This window comes from Mesoplodon bidens, assembly GCF_964165515.1.
Source record: "Mesoplodon bidens genome assembly, chromosome: 3".
NCBI classification, from domain to species: Eukaryota; Metazoa; Chordata; class Mammalia; order Artiodactyla; family Ziphiidae; genus Mesoplodon; species Mesoplodon bidens.
In genome coordinates this window covers 143,722,871-143,743,660 of record NC_138178.1, presented here as the reverse complement: position 1 = coordinate 143,743,660, position 20,790 = coordinate 143,722,871, and the positions used below count along the sequence as shown (strand labels likewise).

At 35.6% G+C, this 20,790-nt stretch overlaps 1 protein-coding gene across 3 annotated transcripts in view; it reads right to left on the bottom strand.

The window, feature by feature from the left end:
* GPHN (gephyrin) overlaps window positions 1-20,790 on the bottom strand; it is a 639,047-nt gene that overhangs the window by 82,332 nt on the left and 535,925 nt on the right. For all 3 annotated transcript variants that reach the window (XM_081229975.1, XM_081229976.1, XM_081229977.1), the window contains 5 exons: window positions 19,965-20,057; window positions 11,718-11,773; window positions 5,692-5,811; window positions 4,098-4,156; window positions 2,879-3,032 (listed from right to left, as the gene is read on the bottom strand). In XM_081229975.1, coding sequence (XP_081086101.1) covers window positions 2,879-3,032; window positions 4,098-4,156; window positions 5,692-5,811; window positions 11,718-11,773; window positions 19,965-20,057 — 482 coding nt within the window. The remainder of the gene's footprint in view (window positions 1-2,878; window positions 3,033-4,097; window positions 4,157-5,691; window positions 5,812-11,717; window positions 11,774-19,964; window positions 20,058-20,790) is intronic.

Here is a 20,790-nt window from a genome sequence, read left to right as displayed (position 1 = left end):
TCCATCTCTAAGGACAAATTTGAACTTGGGTTAACTTTCTAGCTCAGTTCCTCTGGAAATTTGATAAAGAAAAATGTCAGCTTGTTAGTAGACAACACTTCTTATGGTAAAATGGTCTCTGATTAGTAACTTGCACATGGAATGGAAGAAATTACAAATGAACTATAAATCCCTAGTGGAAAGCCAAGCTTTGGGCTTCCACAAATGTGGTGACACTTGAAGCTGGGCATATCTAGGGACTCTGGAAGTTGCCTAAGATTGTTATAAGAAATATTGATTCCTATGTAGGAGATGGTGCTTCTAAGTTGCTGGCTCCCATACTCTCCTAGTAGAATTCTCGTTCCCTTGCACTTAAATGTCACTTGAAGAACAAAGAGAACAGCTGTTGGATAGCTGTGGAAACTGCTAAGATGACTGGTCCCACGGAAGAAAGCATGATGCTCCCCTGCTGGATGCTGAGTTTCCTGTTCAATATCTTTCTAAGTAAACTGGTTCAAGGTACAGTATATTCATATCTTGTTAAGTCTGATGTTTAGTTAAGAGAACCTCTGGTGAGCATTCCAGGATGTAACAGATGCTTAATAAATATATATTAAACAAATACATGAGGTTGGAAATGTATGACCACAATTAAGTAATTATTGAATGGTATTACCTAAATTTTAACCTGCATAGTTTGTCAAAATCAACAAATGTCTACAACAGCTGGTCTGTGTTAGTTATTGTTTACAACTCTACCTTCCCAATTCTAAAAGAATTCCTTCATCCTGAATAAGATCATGTAGTCACAAAATGCAGAGCAAGCTTTAAATACAGTACACATAGACATCTTGTATGACATTCTTTGGGTTGGCTAAGGCTACTGTTCTGCTTACCAATATACCACACTGGATTCAAGAGGTGGCGTATGTGAAGCCATACATATCAGGGGAAATCAGAACTAATACTTAAGGGGAGCTTGTGCTGTGACTCAATAAATTATAGACTTGTCACATTCATAGACAAATGTAATTTCTTTTGGCCTCTCTGAAATAAATGAATACTTTTTTTCCTTATTATTTTCTGGCTATCTGAGGATCTCAAGCCTCAGGAGAGATACTATGCATTATTTATCACTTTTATCTCTAGTTTCCTGTATAGTGTCTGGCATAGAGGTATTCAACAAACATTTGTTGAACTAAACTATATGGTGATAGAGAGTCATAATAATAGCTAACTTTGGATGGGAGTAGGGAGGAATGTCAAACTACATGGAACCAGAGATCATGGGACTTAGAAGCATTATTCCCTTGGAAAACCATGTTAAGTACAGCAGGCCAGAAAACGTAGGGGAATCTGTCAAAGCTTCTCTAAGGACAATCAAATCTATGGGGGCAGGGAACTAGGACTACAAAATCTTCTCTAGATTCTACCATGTATGTACTATCTCTATTCTCACCCCGTCACTTTTCCCTACTACTAGTAAATAGTTTTAATAAAGGGTATAAAAGATAGCTTAAAAAATACTACCAATGTACTCTGGGGGATAACTGAGAATATTAATCCAGACCTACAAAGTCATTAGGAAGAACACAATAAATGTAGCTTAAACAAAGTTGCCTAATAACTAGTTGTCTATTAGTTTGCTCATTCTACTTAGCTTTCCTAAACCCCATGAAGTCACTTAGATGCACAAAGCATATAAATAAATCTCAAATAAGAATAGATCATTAAGTCAACCAGTTTAACAGAAATTTCTTTCTGATGCTAAACACAGTGTCAGTTCGTCCTAGGGATATTAGGATCATCATTTTGTAGATCAATTAAAAAGAATGTTTATTTTGGGTCAGTCAATAGTTTTTGGGAATGACTAGTACACCTATACTGGGAAGTAAGCAAATCTAGAATTCTGATTTACCTCTCCATTAGCAAAACAAAACATTCTTTTCTTTTGCCCTTTCCAAAAGAACTATAAGGGTAATAGACCCTTGAAAACGTCCATCTCCAAGACTCTAGGAAATTAAAAATAATGGTAGCAAATGGCTTATTTTCAGAACAAAGTTAGAGGTTAAAGGAGAAAAAAAACCCCGAAATCCTGTTAATCTGTTTAAAAATAGTATAAGATCTAAAGGAATTCCTTAAAAAAACCTCAATAGTTTGATTCTGCTTTTAGGCTTTGAATTTCCAGCAGATTCACTTTTCAATATTCCCAGTTTGACCTTACAGCTTCCAACTGAAGTTTTGTATAACTTAAGCAAACAGGGAACAGGAAGATTTTCCAGAGTTCTCATAAAAAGACTGACTAAATTCCCCTTCCTAAATCAGGGCTGAAATGACATTTTGACACATTCTGAATAGCATGCTACTAGAGATGCTATCTTTAGAGAAACCCCCCCCCCGAATTTCAAATCCTTCCTGGTAATTAAACATCACATGGAATGTTTAGCAAGAAAAGGGGCTAGCCATGGTGTCGCAGTTCGTTGAATTATTTCCCACACAGAGGTGGCCCATCATCTCAGCAGCAGGGTATGCACAATTGATTGTCCCAACAGCCTAAGTACTGGGTTTGCACAGTTGAATATCTACAGCTAGAAGTCAACATTTTTGTTTATATGTACTGAGTGTGTGGAAGGCCATTGGTTGTAATATTTCATTTTAGTAAATGGAAGGGAACATTTCTTGATATGTAATTTCTAGTTCTTCCTTTTCATTTTCTGTACTTGAACTATCCTGAGGCCAATTTATTATTTCCTTGTTATAGAAATGTGGTAAGATCTATAATCCTTAATGTTCTATTTATAACACAGAACACAGAATGTCAGAAATGCTTTCATCTGAAAGCCCCACTACCCACCATCTTTCCCCTGCTGTCTTCCCCCCCCCCCCTTTTTTTCCTTACCTCATTCCCTGTTGACATGACTGCAACCACTGGAAACTTATTAACTTCAACCTCTGTGACACCTACAGTTGCCAGAAGACCAATCTCTGAGGGGCCCATGTGGGTTCCTTTGGCCAAAACACATTCCCCTCTTTTAATGTCATGGCCAATGGGTCTGAAAGTCAAAGCAGAATCATAAACAGTATGACTAAGAACAATATTTTCTCAACTCAGAGGAAACTTTAGTGTTAAAGAAGGAGGACACACAAGGGGAAAAAGTCAAGAGATGAAGCAGGACTAGATTACTAAAACAAAGAGATTCTAAAAACTCTATGCTTTTTTAATTAAAAAAATTAAATCACATAACAGAAGACAGAAATAGATTTGTATCTATTGCTGTTAAACAGGAATATGTTACTTCATGTTTGAAAGTTATTTTATAAATTGTTTTGTATCACATTACAGTCCAAAACACCAATTGCAATCTTTCTTTGATGTAAGGCAAGCATTTATATGAAAATATCTAATGCCATGTCCATAGCTTGTTAGTTTTGTGGTGAGGAGAATAATGCTAATGAGGTTACAGTCATGGAGATAATTTCCATTTAGACCACTTAGGTTGGTCCAGTTCTGTGGCTGTAGAGGTCCAGTCACTCTTGGCCTGCCACCACAGGAACTGGAGAAGTGTAGCTTTGTTACAAAATGTTGAGCAAATTAGTATTAATAGAATCAGGAAAAACATACTCAATTGTAAGAAAAATCATTTGACATATATACACTACTTATGGTAAGACAGTAATCTCATCTTTGTATATAAACAGTAGTACATTATTCCATTATTATCGGCAGTCAATAGAGGAGGGGCTTTCAGTTAATTATATAAATACTCAACTCTGAAAGTATCTGTGTTAATATCAAATTCTGGATTACCAAGGGGTAGGGATGGGTAATTCTGGATTATCTAGGAGGAGGATTAACTGTGGATTATGTAGGCTCATGACTTTGCCTCCTTCTCCTGTTGCTTTTGAATATTGCATTTGCCTTTACCAACTTTACAAAAAAGTAGGGAGGGCAGACATGGGATATAGAATTCAGAAAATTCATTTTGCTACTTGTTAAAAACCCTGAAAGCTAATGGTTAACTGACGGAGCTGTGAATTTATAATAGCCATGCTCTCCTGAGTTCATGATCATGGCAGATACAAAAGTTGGCTATACATTCTATATGTTATGAACTTACCTGATATCTTGGCCTGGCCGAGCTTGCACCAGAATTCGTACTTCAAGCTCCTCAGTGCCCTATAATAAGAGCAAATCATGTAATTTCAAACAGAACAATCTAACTGAATTTTGATCAATAGAATTTAGCTACTCAGATGCTTTCATCATCAGATAGGCCCAGAATATATAAAAATATAGAGGAACAGAAAAGCCTTTGCTAAACCCTTTGAACATGATGAATTTCTACCACACGTTCCTGAAAAATCAGGTTTGATGCCAAGGAATGAATGAATGAATAAATAAACAAACAAACATTTTCACTGATTCTCATGCTTTTAAAAAATGTACCAGTTCAAATACTGACTCTTACTTTGTAAGCAGCATTCTTAAGGAAAAAAAAAAAAAAAAAGATGGCTACCCTAATAGATACAGTGAATGTGCATGGAGATAACCTGTCTTTTCTAAATCATGGGTTCAATACTATGCCAAGGTTCCTTGCATATATACCTGCAGGTATTTCTGAAATACCTGCAGAAATTTCAGTGAAGGACTTATAGTTTATCTGGTAGTAGATTTCTATAAATTAATGGTGATCATTATTTTTACATTTATGGACTGTGAATAACATTGTGACACTGGAACTGTGTCTTGTCATCCGGCAGAGTCTGTGGAGGCATGTGTTCTGGATTTCAATGCTCTGCTGGCTTCACTGATGCCAATAAATCTGTTGGACAGTTTTAACAGCAGGGCAATGTGATCTGTGTGCCAAGAGTTGAATTTTATAAGACTTACTTGTGGGAAGGTGATTAAAGAGAAAATCCCCAAATCAAGAAAAGAGGGTGTGTCTCAGCATGGCCAAATTTTACTATATACCCAGCTGAGGAGAATATATATTTGTTATTAATTCTAACTTTAAAAATACAAGATATCTTAAACTTCTCAAAACAAGTAAGATAGCCAGTCATTAAAACCTCAGTTGAAATTATTCTTTTATTAGTGACTGATCCTCTGGTTTCAATAATTGCCACTAGTTTCAGTGAGATAAAGGCCTACTTAGAACAGAGTCTTTTATTTTAGGCAATAGAGGGGGAACTGACATAAATTTAATGTTTCCAGACTGTAATTTGGCGGCACAGATTTTCCTGAATTATAGAAAACCAGAGCTGAAAGGGTCATTTGGTTTAAATGCTTGGCTTAGTGTAATATTCAAGAACTTGCCCAAGTGTTCTTTGTTAAATTCTTCTCTATTAAAATCTCCTTCACATTTTATCAGAAGCTAGTCTTGATGAACAAATTTCTCAGCTAGATGGTAAGTCAACAGTTAATATCTCTGCTCCTCTATCTTGAGGTAGTTTCTTTCCTTGCTTGCATATGAAATTTCTTGGCTCAAATGTGGCTCAATTCTGCTGTAATCACAGTAATGATCATAAAAGCATCTACTATAACAAAAGGTTTTCAAGCCAAGGCAGTTCCTTATTTACTATACACTACAATGTAAGGTTCTAACATAACCAAAAAAATTGGGCTAATCTCATAAACATTGCAGAAAATAGGCATGACTTATAATACTGCCATAGGAATGAATGGAGCCATAAGACCTGGTAATGACATACATCATCAGATTCCCTGATCAGTTCAGTATCTTCTACTTGTACTACTGCATCAGCACCACAGGGGATTGGAGCACCTGTTGTAACCCGCATGACTTGTCCTGGCATTACTGTCTGAGTCGGCTGGAAATACAAACATGCAAGAAAGAGTCGATTTACTTTACTGCTGCAAAGGAAAAGTCTGCAGGAGATGTGACAGTTTTTGAAACAAACCATAAAAGGAAAATTTTACAGTCTTATTCATTTTGGGAAAATGTAATAAAAGTCACAAACAAATATACTTACACCAAAGAGGCTTTCATTTGACTTAAGTAATGACTTAATTAGATGTCTTTCTTGGTGCCCTGCTTTCCTTTTGAAGAACTACCACTTATATTTGCCACTACTGTCTCTCACTCAATGTGAATTTTCTTAATATATTTACAGTGGTTTGACAGTCTTTAAAAAAATACCGTGCAATATGATTTTATGAATGACAATTATGAAAAACCATCTTGTTGATCATTTATTGAAGTTCTGATGTTTGAGAAATGTAGTATTTTATTAACCAACGTTTTAGTTAAATAAAGGCAAGCCAGAAAAATTATTTTAATTATTACTCTTGAAAATCTTTATAAAATATATTAGTTCACCTTGCAACTAATAATAAAAGTCTAACAAATGTAAATAAATCATTTAAAAATGATTCCAGTGTCTGTAATGATTTGGGTTAAATATTATATCCAAGATTTTTATTGTTTGAGCTCTCATATGAATGGTATGGGAGACTGACTACAGGACCTACCTTGCACACTTCCTCCCAGCACAGGAAAAATTATATTTCTGTCAGCTCCATCTAACAGGTTTGATCTGGCCTCAGAAGAGTCACTTGTCATGGGCCATGATTTAGGTCAGATTTGGGAAAAGGAATGTTTTAAATTTCCCCAAAAAGAAAATTCTGAGATAACATTAATTCCCCAACAAAAATGATATCTTTCCAAAGACATCTGCTTCTTAGGTATTTAAAATTTTAGGTTACAACACGTGAATATTCTTAACACTACTGAACTGTGCACTTAAAAATGGTTAACATGGTACTTTTTATGTTATACATTTTTTACATTAAAAAAAATTAGGGAATGATTAAGGAAAAATACCCTTCCACTAGATGTACAATCAAAGTAAAACTGGAAATTTATTTGTTAGAAAAGCCTTAAAAAGCTTATTTCCATAATGTTATTGCTGTAAACAATACCACCAATAGCTAATATCTATTGAATACTCAATCTATGCTAGGTTCAGTGTTAGGTGCATTATTATATTCCAGAATATAAGCCTTATAAAGACAGAAATTTTCATTTTCTGTTTGCCTCTCTAGATCACATCATCATTTTCCTGAGCTGTGGCCCAGAAGGCCAGCCTCTATGGACTGTTTCAACCAGGTTCCCATCACTCTGGCTTCTGGTTAGGTTCAGCCAATGGGAGGGGCCAAGAAGAGATCAGAGGGTAGGAGAGAGACAGAAGTACAATTTTTATTCCCCTTGCCCTTTCCCTGCTGGGCTGCAGTCTGGTGATGGGTATGTCATTTCTACTACTGATGCCACAGCTCCATTAGGTGGACCTCTCCCATAGCTATCAATCTCCCAGGTCCAGGTACTACTCTCTCCCTTTGCCCCTTCAGACCTAGAGGTGGTAATGAAATATCACTGTTGCTAGTACCTGAGTGCTTCACATTCCTTTGTTAGTTTCCCTTAATCCTGTCTATATCTTGGGTAGAGTCATTTCATTAATCTTTAATCACCCTCTTTCCAGACATATTTATTGCTCTATCATCACAAAGCCTAGAAAGTGTCTGGCACAAAGTTGGTAGTCAATAAATATTTCCAGAATGAATGAATAAGTATGCATGATCTCATTACCACAACAATTACATGAAGCATGTAATCCTTCCCGGCTTACAACTCCAGTGTTCTCACTGATTTTTTCCCACAAGTCACTGGAAAAAGGTTCTTGGGATCAAATCTGGCATTGAACTACATACTTTATATCCCCTTATTATGTTATTTGAATAAAAGACATTTCAGGCTTATTTGGAATTGTTACATTCTAATGTAATTTTCTACCAAGATAATGCATAGAATTAAAAAAAAAGCTTAGGGCTCAATGCATTAATTTTTTTTAATTTTTATTTTTGGCTGCATTGCATCTTTGTTGTGGTGCGCAGGCTTCTCACTGCAGTGGCTTCTCTTGTTGTGGAGCACGGGCTCTAGGCACGTAGGCTTCAGTAGTTGCAGCACGCGGGCTCAGTAGTTGCGGCTAGCGGGCTCTAGAGTGCAGGCTCAGTAGTTGTGGGGCGCGGGCTTAGTTGCTCTGCGGCATGTGGGATCTCCCTGGACCAGGGCTCGAACCCGTGTCCCCTGCATTGGCAGGTGGATTCTTAAGCACTGCGCTACTGGGGAAGTCCTCAATGCATTAATTTTTTTTCAACCCCAGATACTACTTATTATCTGGTGCATCTCTTAATTCACTAAACACGACCATTTTGCAGTGCAGTGATTTTTGATGAAAAGCATTAATGTTTTGATATATGTGTTTTTTAGTAGAGGTGCTAATGTCAAAACTATCTTCTGAGCCTGTGCAATAAAAATATTTAATGTAGGTCTAAAGAAGTCCTTTTTTTCCCTGAAAGTGCCTTTTTGGCTAAGGCAGAAAGTGATTCCCAAGGTGAGTTTCAGGGTAGTTGCTTCTTAAGCTGAAGTGTGTTAGCCTGGAGCCCTCCCTCAATTTAGTCTGATTCAATGTACCATATTATGTAAATTTACTTTAAGTTTTACTGTGGCTATACCTGTAATTTTCTCTACTTCTTGGCTTAAACCAACTTTAAAGAAGTGTTTCTGTGTGGCTGCTAAATAAAAAATTTGGCTCCTCTCCAAAACCCGTAATTCTAAATGGTAGGTGAAGGATTCCCACCAGCTCACTTATATTAAACCTAATGTAAAAGATATTACTGGATATATAAAGACATTTATATATCTACTTAGAGTAGACATATAAACTGCAATTGAATTGAATCAACTGGAAAAACTCTAGCAACAAATGAAGTACTTCCTTTAGATTGTTAAGACTACCAACTCTTTTTTTATTTTTATTGATATAGGTACCTTATATACTTTATATAAAGTAAAAACTATAAAAATCTTGATTTTTCCTTAATAGAGATATTGAGTTGGATTTTTTGAGCTTTGTCCAATGATAGCACTTCATAATTACACAACTGAAATTGAAAGTGTCCAATGCTAACCAACAGGACCAAACTATAAGTGATTTAAGATCAAGTATTTTGGTACACCAATAAACCATGTTGTAAATAACTGTCTCAGTGTATGCAATGGTCCCCTAGTGCTCAAGTGTATTTACTTTCAATAAGTGAGCAATTTGGCTCTTGCAAGACCCCTGAGATTGCTGTAAAGAGTGTATGTGTATGATACATCAGTTATAGATGAAGTACATCACAGGTAGCTTGAGGAAAAACCCTGTTTTTTTATAGTTTTGATCTTTTTTCCCATCAAACTTTTATGAGAACTTACAAGAAGTTGGCAATTTTTTAATTTCACAACTTTTCTTGTGCTCCTTGTTATCAGTTGGAAGTCTTAACTAGTGAATAAAGTTTAAGGGTCCATAAGGCTCTTAACAATCTGCTACCTATGCCTAAGTATTCTAGGCTGTAACTACCACAAACTATTTGCAATTTCCTAATACCATGCAATTTTCCAAACACCACTGGGTCTTGACTTATACTGTTCTTTCTGCTTGGAGTGTTCCTTTTTCATTTCTGTTTCTGTTTTTGTAAAACTCTCTTAGGCCCAGCTCCAATGTCATCTGCCTAGCCCTTCTAGGACAAAATGCTCAACCTCTCTATTGTGCTCCATAGCACATGACTGACAGCATTAGTTTAGCACTTAATATACTGTATTATATTTAGTTGTTTATACTCTGTCTCCTCCACTAGATGTAAACTGTTAAGAGTAGTAATCATGTATTAATCTATTTTATATTCCTAGAACCTAGCACAGTGCTTCTTGGTACAAACAGTAGGTATGCTTGATAAATGTTGGATAGACTCAGTTGAAGATCAGAGAAGTACTCCTTGAATAATTGATATTTTGGGGCTTTGTTAAAAAGAATGGATGCTTTGTATGTCCATTGCTGATGGATACACATACCAAGAGGTCAAGTAAGTTATGAGGTCATAATGCAAGTTATTTATAAAAAAGGGACCTAGGTCTAGTTGGTTTTTTTTGTCAGGAAAACAGTCATGAAGAGCAAAACCAGCCTGTGCACAGCATGGACAAGGATCTAATTACTACAGTGCCATGCTTAGCTTCAGAGATCTGTACACAGTACCCCTCAATGCTTGGATGTAGAGGTGAGGCAGCTAGGGTTACCACCATTGGCACCATCCTTCTCCTATATACTTCCTCAACCCCTATTTTTAGTACATATGGGAGTACATGCTAAGGCGTGGGATATAGCTTTTGCTCAAACTGCCCTATTTATTTATTTATTTCCTCCTTTATTTTATTTATTTACTTTTTTGCGATACGCGGGCCTCTCACTGTTGTGGCCTCTCCCGTTGCAGAGCACAGGCTCCGGACGTGCAGGCTCAGCAGCCATGGCTCACGGGCCTAGCCGCTCCACAGCATGTGGGATCTTCCCGGACCGGGGCACGAACCTGCGTCCCCTGCATCGGCAGGTGGACTCTCAACCACTGCGCCACCAGGGAAGCCCCCCTCCTTTATTTTTATATAATCCTTATGAGTGTTTGGTGGTAGCAGGAGAGAAAAGTGCGTTGGTTTTCCCTTTGGCTCTAGTCAATAAGGAAGGTACTCTTTTAACCAACTTTCAAAACTCACTGGATTAACATATGCTCTCTATTTCCTATTGAATGTAATGATGCCTACAGCACATTTTGTTTGAAACCGTTAGAGTCTTCTCTTGTACACCAAAAGATTCAACTGAGTTTGCTCCCAAACTTGTTTGTACCAGTTTGTGGCAATAGTTGCTACTGAATTAAGATATTTAAATAAATATTACATACACCAATGACATATGAGTGTAAAAGGAGTTACTTTTTTCCTATAAAATTAAGTTAAGCCTTTGGAAAAACTCATTTAAAAAAAGCTGCTAAAAAGAACTGATGTCAAATTAGGTATGGGTGAAGCAACTGTAAAAAAAATTATAAAAATATAATAAAAATCTAGAAGGATTCTATACTTAGATACTTTGCACAGGCCTTAAATTTTTTTCCACTTTAAAGAAACTAAAACTTGAAATCACATATAATGCCTTTTGGGTATAAGAGAAGTTCAAATAGCAGATACTTATTAAAAGAAGAGCCTTAGCTCTCCATCAAATTACCGACAAATAAATGTTCATTTATTTAAGTTACATTTATATTTATTTTAAAAGTAAAAGATAATTTCCCACTTGTAACTTATTTCCAATTAAATGACCAATTACTGGTATCCAAAGCATTAATTAAGAGGACGTCTATTGTACTTCCACCATGGCCCATTAGTGCTTCATTTCTATTAAGAAATACCTGTTCTCTGGTTAGCTCCCTGATGAGAAAAATTAATCAAAATGATTAGCTAGAAAGATTAAATAATCTGCTTCTTCTAAATTTCCCTGTATGTAACACGAGTTGGGGAAAACTCTGCAAAGACCACTTAGAAATTGTAGCTCTATTCAAACATTAATGTTTATACCAGAAGAAAGATTCATCCAATCACAGGGCTGGAAAATGCTTGTGGGGCATGTCATCTGAGACATACCAGCAACACCATGCTGTATATTAACAGATGCAGATTCTTTCAGTTAAGAAATAATTCATTTGGTTCTTTCTCATGGGAACCGTCCTTTCATCCTTTTGATAACCTGTCTAATTCTTCTCTAAGATTTCCATTACAACAATGGCAGAAGTGTAGAATTAGAAGCCCAAAGTCCATGAAACTAAAATCTTTAGGGCCTTTCAGGCTTATGAATCTCACCTGTTCACCAGCTTGGGATTCCCCAATGATGAAACGATCTCCTGGGCCATCTGCAGCTGTGAGATGAACAGAACCAAGAACAATCATCAGAATGGACCTATAGCAAAGAATAAGAACCTAGTGTTGGAATTCTAAAACTTGACTCAAATGATCAGATAAGGCTTCAGGAAAGTGGAATACTTTTCTGATCTCCTAGTTTAGAAAAGGGCTTTGTTATTACTAGCTTGATCTTCGGTATCCACAACTCACAAGCACCAACAGAAGTGGTCCAGATTGTGCCTTTACTTGGTGTCTCCGGAGATAGTTTTCTTGTTGTTCCATAATTTCCACTCTTGCACTTTTTAATAGGAAGTTCTTTTAGCCTATCATCCTAAATAAATGGGTATGTATGTGTTATATGTGTGTACACACTCATGGAGACATATATATGAAGTAGCAAGTGAAGTAGGAAGAACATATATTCTTTTCTTCATTTGACACTTGAAGGAAGTGTTACAGAATGAAGAAACTCAGGTAGAAAAGGTTCAGTACCTTTTAATAATAAGTCACTTTTTTTGCACAGCTGGCTTTGGTTAACCTGATGTGAAGAGGAACAAAAATTAACATTGGGTGTCTTCTACTTACTAGATGTTGTATCTTGTGCTTTTTAGACATTGTCTCAGTTAATAAACTCTTGGCTTTCTGGTGTTTTTTGGAATGCTATTGTATTTTCAGTGTTCACTTGTAAGAAAGAGAATATTGTAGTTTTCCTGCAATGGTATTCTTATGCTGCTTTCATGGGTTCTTTTTACTTTCCTCTTTTTTTTTTTAATGAAACAATTTAAAACAGACATAGAAATCACTGCTTCAACAATTATCAACATTTTACCAATTTTGTTTCATCTATCCCCACACTTATTTTTGCAGTATTTTAAAGTTAATCATAATTTTCTTACTGTAGAAAATTAAAAAGTCAATTATCTTTCAGAGTTCTGCACTAACTGCATCTCAAAACTGAATAAACTTAGTTTTGATTATTTCTCTGCTAGAGATATTACCAGCTTTCCACCTCCCATAAGCAACCTAGATGTTTTCTCTTTTAACTTCTTGCTCAAGGGAAAATTAGCATGGTTTTAGAGTAAAAGCTAAATCTGAATCCTGGTTCTGCCTATTATTAGCCTCAGGACTTTCAGCAAATTACTAAAACTTTCTCTAACCTTCAGTTTGCTTGTTGATAAAAATGGGAATAACCATACTTTAAAAATAATACCTTTTAAGGTTTTTTTTTCATTCATTCACTAAATTTCTACTGAGTGTCTTCTGTGCCCTTAGTGTTATATTAGATGCTGGGACAGCATAGAGAGTAAAACTAGATATTGTTTCTATTCTAATGCAGTGTCAGTCTGTTGCAATGTTTTTCAAACTCTAGATCACAAATAGAGGTGGGCTGTAAAATCATCTTGTAAAGAAAAAGAACAGAAAATATATCTCGTCACACATGGTAAAGGTGAAAATTGTGTCAAGAAACTTATCTTTCTTTATATATATGCATGCATATATATTTATATGCATTGTATATGTTATATATGTATATCATTGGTTTGTGATGTCTAATGTATTAATGTGTGTCTTTCTATGGGTGTGGTGAAAACAAAAGTCTTAAAGCCACCGATGTAGTGAGGGAGATAGATATTAATCAAATAGTCACATTAACGAACATATAAATTTGTATATAAATACAAATTTGTATTTAAATACAAATTAAGAAAACCATTCTAAAGGAAAGGAACACGGTTTTATGAGAGCATACACTGAAAGTACCTGAACTACACTGGAGGGTCAGGGAAAGCCACCCTGGTAAAACATTTATGATTTGAATATGAAGGATGAGGAAGAGCTAAGTAGGCAAAAATATGTGGGGACAGGGGAGAGGGAGAGGGAAAAGGAGAGGGAGAGATGGGGTGGGGGGAAGAGGGAGAGATGGGGAGAGAGGGAGAGATGGAGGGAGAGGGAGAGGGAGAGAGACAGAGAGGAAGTGAAAATGCTTCATCTATAGATATTCACCTAAAGAAAACAGTATGTGTAAAGGCTCTGGTTCATGTACTCCCTCCATCCTATAGTCTAGCTACTCTCAGGAGTACCTGAGAATACCAAGATGACTCATATTTCAGCTCCATAACATATGCTACTCTCACCGCTTGGAGTGTCCTTTTCTTCTCCCTGCCTTCTGGTTAAAGACTTCTTAGCTTTTAAGACTCAGCTTAAGTGTCACCTTCTCTAGGAAGTCATATCTGACTTCCTTTCCCTCAAGAGTCACCTACTTCTTCTTTTGTTTCCGCAGTGTATTCCTGATATAACTCTAATTATGGCTTCCTAATGTATTTGTAATCACTTGCTTATTTGTCTCAGGGAAATTCCTAGTACCTGCTGAATAATAGGTATTCAATAAATGTTCAATATACGAAGTATTCGAAAGTTCAAGAAACGAATGTGTGGCTCCTAAGAATCTTTGTAGAAAGACACATGCATGAATGAAAAATAAATAATATTTTCCACTGCAAAATGCTGTATTTTGAATGTCTTCTATTTTCTGCTGGTTCATGTATATTGTTTTCTTCAAAATACGAGTCAACATTCACCAGCTTTAGAATGTTCAGAAAGACTGCTCTGTTTAATTCTATACAACTTATATTATGTCTAGCATAGTGCCTAGCTCATCACCGATGCTCAGTAAATATTTGATAAAATAAAGAAATGAATTTGGCACTTCCATAATACTTAGGTGGGAAGTCTGTAAACTGTCTTGTACACATTAGTATTGTGCTTTGTAAATTTTCTTAAATAATTTTATAAATGTGTGGTAGGTAGGGATCACTTCCTTTATTTCTTTTTTGAAACCCTCTGCCCTTCAGTCTTCCTCTTGTCTCCTGTTCCCCACACATGCAAATATACACACACTCAAAATGCTCATATCAGTGTTCTGCACAAATGCTCCAAACAAATGTCCTTATATAATGAGTGGCTAGAGATAATCCAGGGCAAGGTTGGTATAGAGTGTCAGGGAGGCCAGCAACTGAAAGAGCCTTTAAGTGATTCTAAGAAGCAAGGTGCTTTGTTGCCAAGGAAGGTACACTGACTGGGGAGAGAATATATCTCACTTTAACTATGTTCTCCACTTTGCCCTGAAAATTTCCACCTGGGAAACATGGCTCTATATTGCTAGCTAAGGAAGGCTCAGTCAACCAACATTACAGAAAGTCCCTGGTACCAACGGAGGAGTCATTTTTACCATTTCCCTTATAACAGTGCTTCTCAACCCTTAATGTGCATAGAAATCACCTGGAGATCTTCTTAAAATACAGATTCTGATTCAGTAGGTCTGGGACAGGCCCTGAGGTTCTACATGTCTAACAAGCTGATGCTTATGCAGCTGGTTCACGGACTACCCTTTCTGAGGAGCAGAGCACTGTAAGACTGAACGGAATACAGACAAATTCAGACTAAGAGAAAACTTAAGAAATAAAAAATTAGTGAACTACAACAGAAGTCCTGATTTTACATCAACACCAAGGCTAACTATTTATTATAAAGACAGAAAAGTAACGATCAATCTACCTAACTTACTGATATTTATTTTAAAATATCTATTAAAGAGACAGGTAAAAGAAAAGCTGCCATTTTCAAGATGAATTCTACCAGCTTGGGTGGGAGGGGGCAGAAGTGGAGGTACAGTGGCAGATGAAGCTAAAGCTTGGAAAGAAATTAAGTAAGCCACAGTATGCCATTAGAAAAGATGGATGGATTCCAAGGATTTCTGTAAAGGCTTAGACTCTTTCCCCCCACTAATCCTGGCATTTCTGTTAATAAGTTTTCTTTTCTGTTTTGTAACTGTAGAATTTAATTTGAAGGAAGAGATAAAAGCAATATAAACCAAATCCTAACAGCAAATGCACTGTATAATGCTTAATGCTAGACCCTGAAACTGCTCCCACTTCCACCTTTTTGATGTCCGGAAAACACTTTTAGTCTTTATTTGAAGATTTCTGATTATATCATTTGATATAGAATTGATACCATTGGATAACTATTCATCGTGGCAGTGTATAGAAAATGATCATCCTCAAGCCATTTGCCCTAGAATTATCCCTCATTTTCATTTTCCAGCCATGTGGGAGCTCTCTTTAGATCTCTTGAAATCCTTTATAGCTATTCACTTATTTTCAATAACAAAAGCCTCATCATTTCCATGTCAGGACTGAATAAACAGAGGCCATAGATAGCATAACTTTCAGAGGTACTAGGCACCTCTGTTCTTCAACAGAGGACTAAGGCAGAGGGACTAAGATTCTGTTTATCTCTAATTATGGAACCAAACTGTCTAAGACTGGATGATAGGCAAAAGCGTAATTGATATTTATGTGTATACTAAAATTAACATTGTAGAACGAGTTTGGAGTGGTGGCAAGGGTAGGTGAGAAGACTAGCACAACAGGATTAATACTTGCTGCAGTTATACTGAGGGATTAAATCAGGTGAGTTGTTTGGAATTTTAAATCTGCTGCCTGGAAAGCAGGGAGCAATGAGTAGAACAGATGAATGAGAAGGCATTTTATATTCTTTACCATCATCTTCCAGGAGAAAAATGCCCATATATTGTTAGTATTGGGAAAAGATATATTATTTCCTTAAATACATTATTTTAAGCTTTTTGGGATTAACTTAAATTAATTATTCCAAATTATCTCTCTGATCACATGAGTAATACTCCTATATCATAAGGCTTTCTTTTTCATCCAAAGTGTCCTACAGTGGAAGGCCATTGGCTGTCAAATGAGTTGGAAAACCAGCTATGGCCAAACAGGATTTAAATGGACAAAACAGAAATTCTAAAACATGACTTTTGTGACAGAATAAGAACTAGCTCAAAATCAAAAAGGTTATACCGAATTTTAGTATGCATTTTAACACACTGGAAGGAAGTACAACAAAATGTTAATAGTAGCTAGACAGTGAGATAATGGGTTAAAATGTTCTTTTTGATTTTCTGTATTTTCCATTAGCATGTATTTAATCAGAATGTATAAAAGAAAAAGCTTTAATGTTTACTTAACCTAAATGGCAAGGATTTCTCTTAATATAATTTTCCAGAATTGTTTGCTGCACATGGTTCTCAAAATAATTACTGGCTTGTTTATAATTTTCCCTTTTCTTAAATAATCCCCAAACTAATCCTGAAGTGATAAGCCTTTCAAATTGAACATTTTCAAGAGAGTGAATTTGGTATTCTGAGATATTTTTACCTTTATTAACATCTAAGAAGCAATTGTGAGACAATGGGCACCCACATCTCTATAGGAGCGTGTGAATGCATCAAGAAGATGGTTGGCTTAATCAGTGTGAAGGGAGAAATAACTCCTCAAGAATATGAATAAAACTATTGTATTGCTTCTAACTGGTAAATGCTACTTTCATTTTCTTTTCTCTGCTTTCATCATTCAAATTCATTCCCTCCTGAATGTAGTTTTAGGTTTATTAGTTTACATCATCATCACTTGATTCCTGTCTTCTTTATACTCTATTCTTTCTTATTTTTTAAAAGCTGTTCCTATTTCTTATTTCTTTAGCTATTTGTTACTGTCTTGATTTTTCAACCCACATACCTTAAAGCAAGTGATCCTCCAACTGGTTTGGAGTTTTATCCCACATGTTTCTCAAGGATACTGGCTAATGCTTAGTGATCCAGAGCAAGTTAGCAACCTCTTTACACCTAGAGGGTTAGCAATGCTCACAGGTGCCACTGGTTATTACTGGAAGGCCTAAGGCAAAGGCAGAGGAGAAGAAAAACAAGGAGAATAAAGGGAGTGGGGAGAAAGGAATGGGAGTAAAGGAAGAAGGGGTGGAGAGAAGAAGGTATACAAAGTAGAGAGGTAGAGAGCCACAACAATAGCCTCAAGGATATTCTTTACCAAAACACTGCCTGGGGTTGGTATTATAACACAGAAAAGACTAAGACCATGGCTTTTTGTTCACTGATGACTTCTGCTGCCTTAATTATGATGTTGAACATAATTAACCAGTCATTCCTACTTTGAAATTTAACCATATCCATGATGGTTATCTGTTATGTGTTATGTCTCTGTTATACATTCCGTATCTTAGAGAACTAGCAACGTTTCACAGGAAAGAAATAATGTGAATTAGCTGCATGGTGGATTATCTGTTGAACATTTTATACCGTGAGATGTCATTTTAAATGTTTGTGTGTGTGTGTGTTTGCGTATGTGTGTGAAATAACTAAAAACACCACCACTCTAAAACAAAAGAATAAATATGATATACTAAATGGTAATTTTATATATAAATTTCTTTGATAGATTCTACAGTTGCAGAAAGGCTCTTTCCTGGCTCACATGGGCTAACTAGAAAAGCTAAAAGCAATAGTTTCTTTTTATTGAGCTGCTGCTACCTCATCTAATAATCACAGAACAACTTACTGTTTCAGAATAATTCTGCCTAATATAATTTATTTTCTCACTTTCTCTTACTTTACATTACCAAGAATATAAAAAAATAGACTTTCTTGTTCTTTTGGTGTTTCATCTGCTGTAGTTGTTTGTTCTACTCCGGAAGTAAGAATTCATCATTTCATAGCAATCCAATATGGCTACCAATTATAAGTTCAAACAGAATTTACATTTTAGAGGGAATAAGAAACAAGAGCCAGTGAGGCTATCAAAAGACTAAAATAATTTTCTTTCTGGATAATATTCATTATAATAAACACTATAGAAGAAATGAATTTGGAAGAGAAAACATAGGAGGCATTGGGGATTTGTTATTTATATTTTCAGAATACTCTAATTTGTGAGATAGAGCTGAATGAGGTGCATTTAAGACAGTTTCCTGAGAAAGAATACACTAGTAGGAATTAATCTCTCCACCATTTTATGAGAATAACAGTTTAGATAAATGTTATCCTTTTTTCAGAGATGGTTTAAGAAAATGTGATAATAATAATAAAAGAATAAAAAGTAATAATAATAGTAATAATAGGTACTATTATTAAACATTAAAAAACAACTATTGAGTGCTTTTTTGGTATGTGTGTGTTTGCCATATACTTTAAGGCCTTCTACAGTCTCACTTAATTCTCACAATAACCTGTTGGGATAAATACTGTTATAATTATCACCATTTTATAGATGAGAAAACCAAGGCTCAAAAAGTTTAAGTGATTTGCTCAAAGTTACATAGATGGAACTGATGCTAGAACCCAGATCACTCTTACTTTGTTATCACTCACTTTTTTATCACTCAAAATCCATAATCTTAACCATTTGTTCTACTGTCTCCAACAGAGAAAGATACTGCTAAGAGATGGCAATGGAACACGGAGGAGGTCAATGAATGTATTTAATTACAAGAAAGAGGAAATTATTTTAATAGCTAGATAGAGTAAAAAAAAAAAAAAATCCAAAACCAAAAAATCAAGTAAGGGACTCCATAAATGACCATTAAAAAGGAATTGGCCTTAACAGCTCTGATAAACTGGGAAATGTTTTTAGATATTTCTTCAATGATACCAGCCTTGAGTTAATAACCAATAATAGTTTCTAAGCAATTCAGTTGCATTTTCATTTTGGGTTCTTTCGTAGATTGGACTTTAGGCAGGCAAATGCTACTTAGTATTTGCTTTTGAGCTTTATGCAATCCTAGGCAACTCTAAAGGCATGAGCTGCTGGTACCATCTGGGGCTTCAGAGCCTTGAAATATGGAATCTTCTACGGAATTAGAGGTTTCCCTCATACTTGCTGTCTATGAAGCCCTTATTGATGTTTGAGTTTAAAGCAGGAGAAAAAAACTTCCCCACTTTATCCCTGTGTTGGGAGTTATCTCTCCTTTCTTGGACCATATAGATGTTTTCAACTAGAAAACATTTGGATTTCCAGACCGAGACTGTCTGCCATCTGGTATGTGTAGAGGCCGAAAGAATAAATCATGATACAGTGTCTTTATCAACCTCTACATATTTATTTGTAAGTAAGAATTTTCAAGTAACTATAGTACTGTCACTGAAAAGTTTTAATCAAGATTGTGCTGGAAAATATATAGGTGTAGGTTAACATTGTTATCTGTGAATAAAATTATTTTGACAGCCAAGGGGGAAATAGATGTACTAGTCATTAGGTACCTGGGCTGAGCCAAAAATCTGAAAGAAAAAAATTACAATGTGAGTATGTTGATACTCAAGAAAACCAAAATATTTACCTCGGACAGCATAGCCATCTTTTACTGATGCTGGGAACGGGGGTAGGTTGTCTTTTGCATATACATCTTGAGCAAGGACTCGCCCCATTCCATCTGTAAGAGAAAAGAAGGAAAATATGGATGTTAAGTGCAGTGGGTTAAACAGGTAGTCCTAAACAAGATGGACATATGTACTTGTCTGACAAGGCTCGTATAAGGGCTCAGTCAGATCTCCTGATTTCTATCCCAAGGAATAGGCGACAGAAGGAAGAGATGCATCCTAGTGTCTGAAATGAAAGATTAAGATTCAGTCAATTAATAGCAATGCTTGCAGGGATTATTTGAATATGAGTAGCTACACAGTCATCAAAGATGTGTTCAAGTTGATGTGTCATTAATCCTTTAACAATCCAAAGATGATTTTCTTTAAAAAGTAAATTCTTAAACAGTCATAGTCATTGACCCAGTAATTTCACTTCTAGAAATCTATCTTAAGAAAATGGATAAATCTTTCTGTACATGTTTATTTCAGAGTTGCTTACATTAGTGAGAAATGGAAAGAAATCAAAAGTTTAACAATACAGAAATTTAAACAGACAATGATGTATCCTTCTGATAAAATATTATACAGGCTACAGTAATATTTATGAAAAATATTCACTGACACAGGAAAATTCTTATGACAAACATTTTAAAAACATGCAGAACTGTACATATAATGTATAATCCTAACTATGTTAAGATATATGTATATAGAGCAATAGAAAAAGATGGGAAAGGCATACATGAAAATATAAAGTATTTGTTTACTGCAGTATGTTAGAATTATGTATAATTTTATACCTTT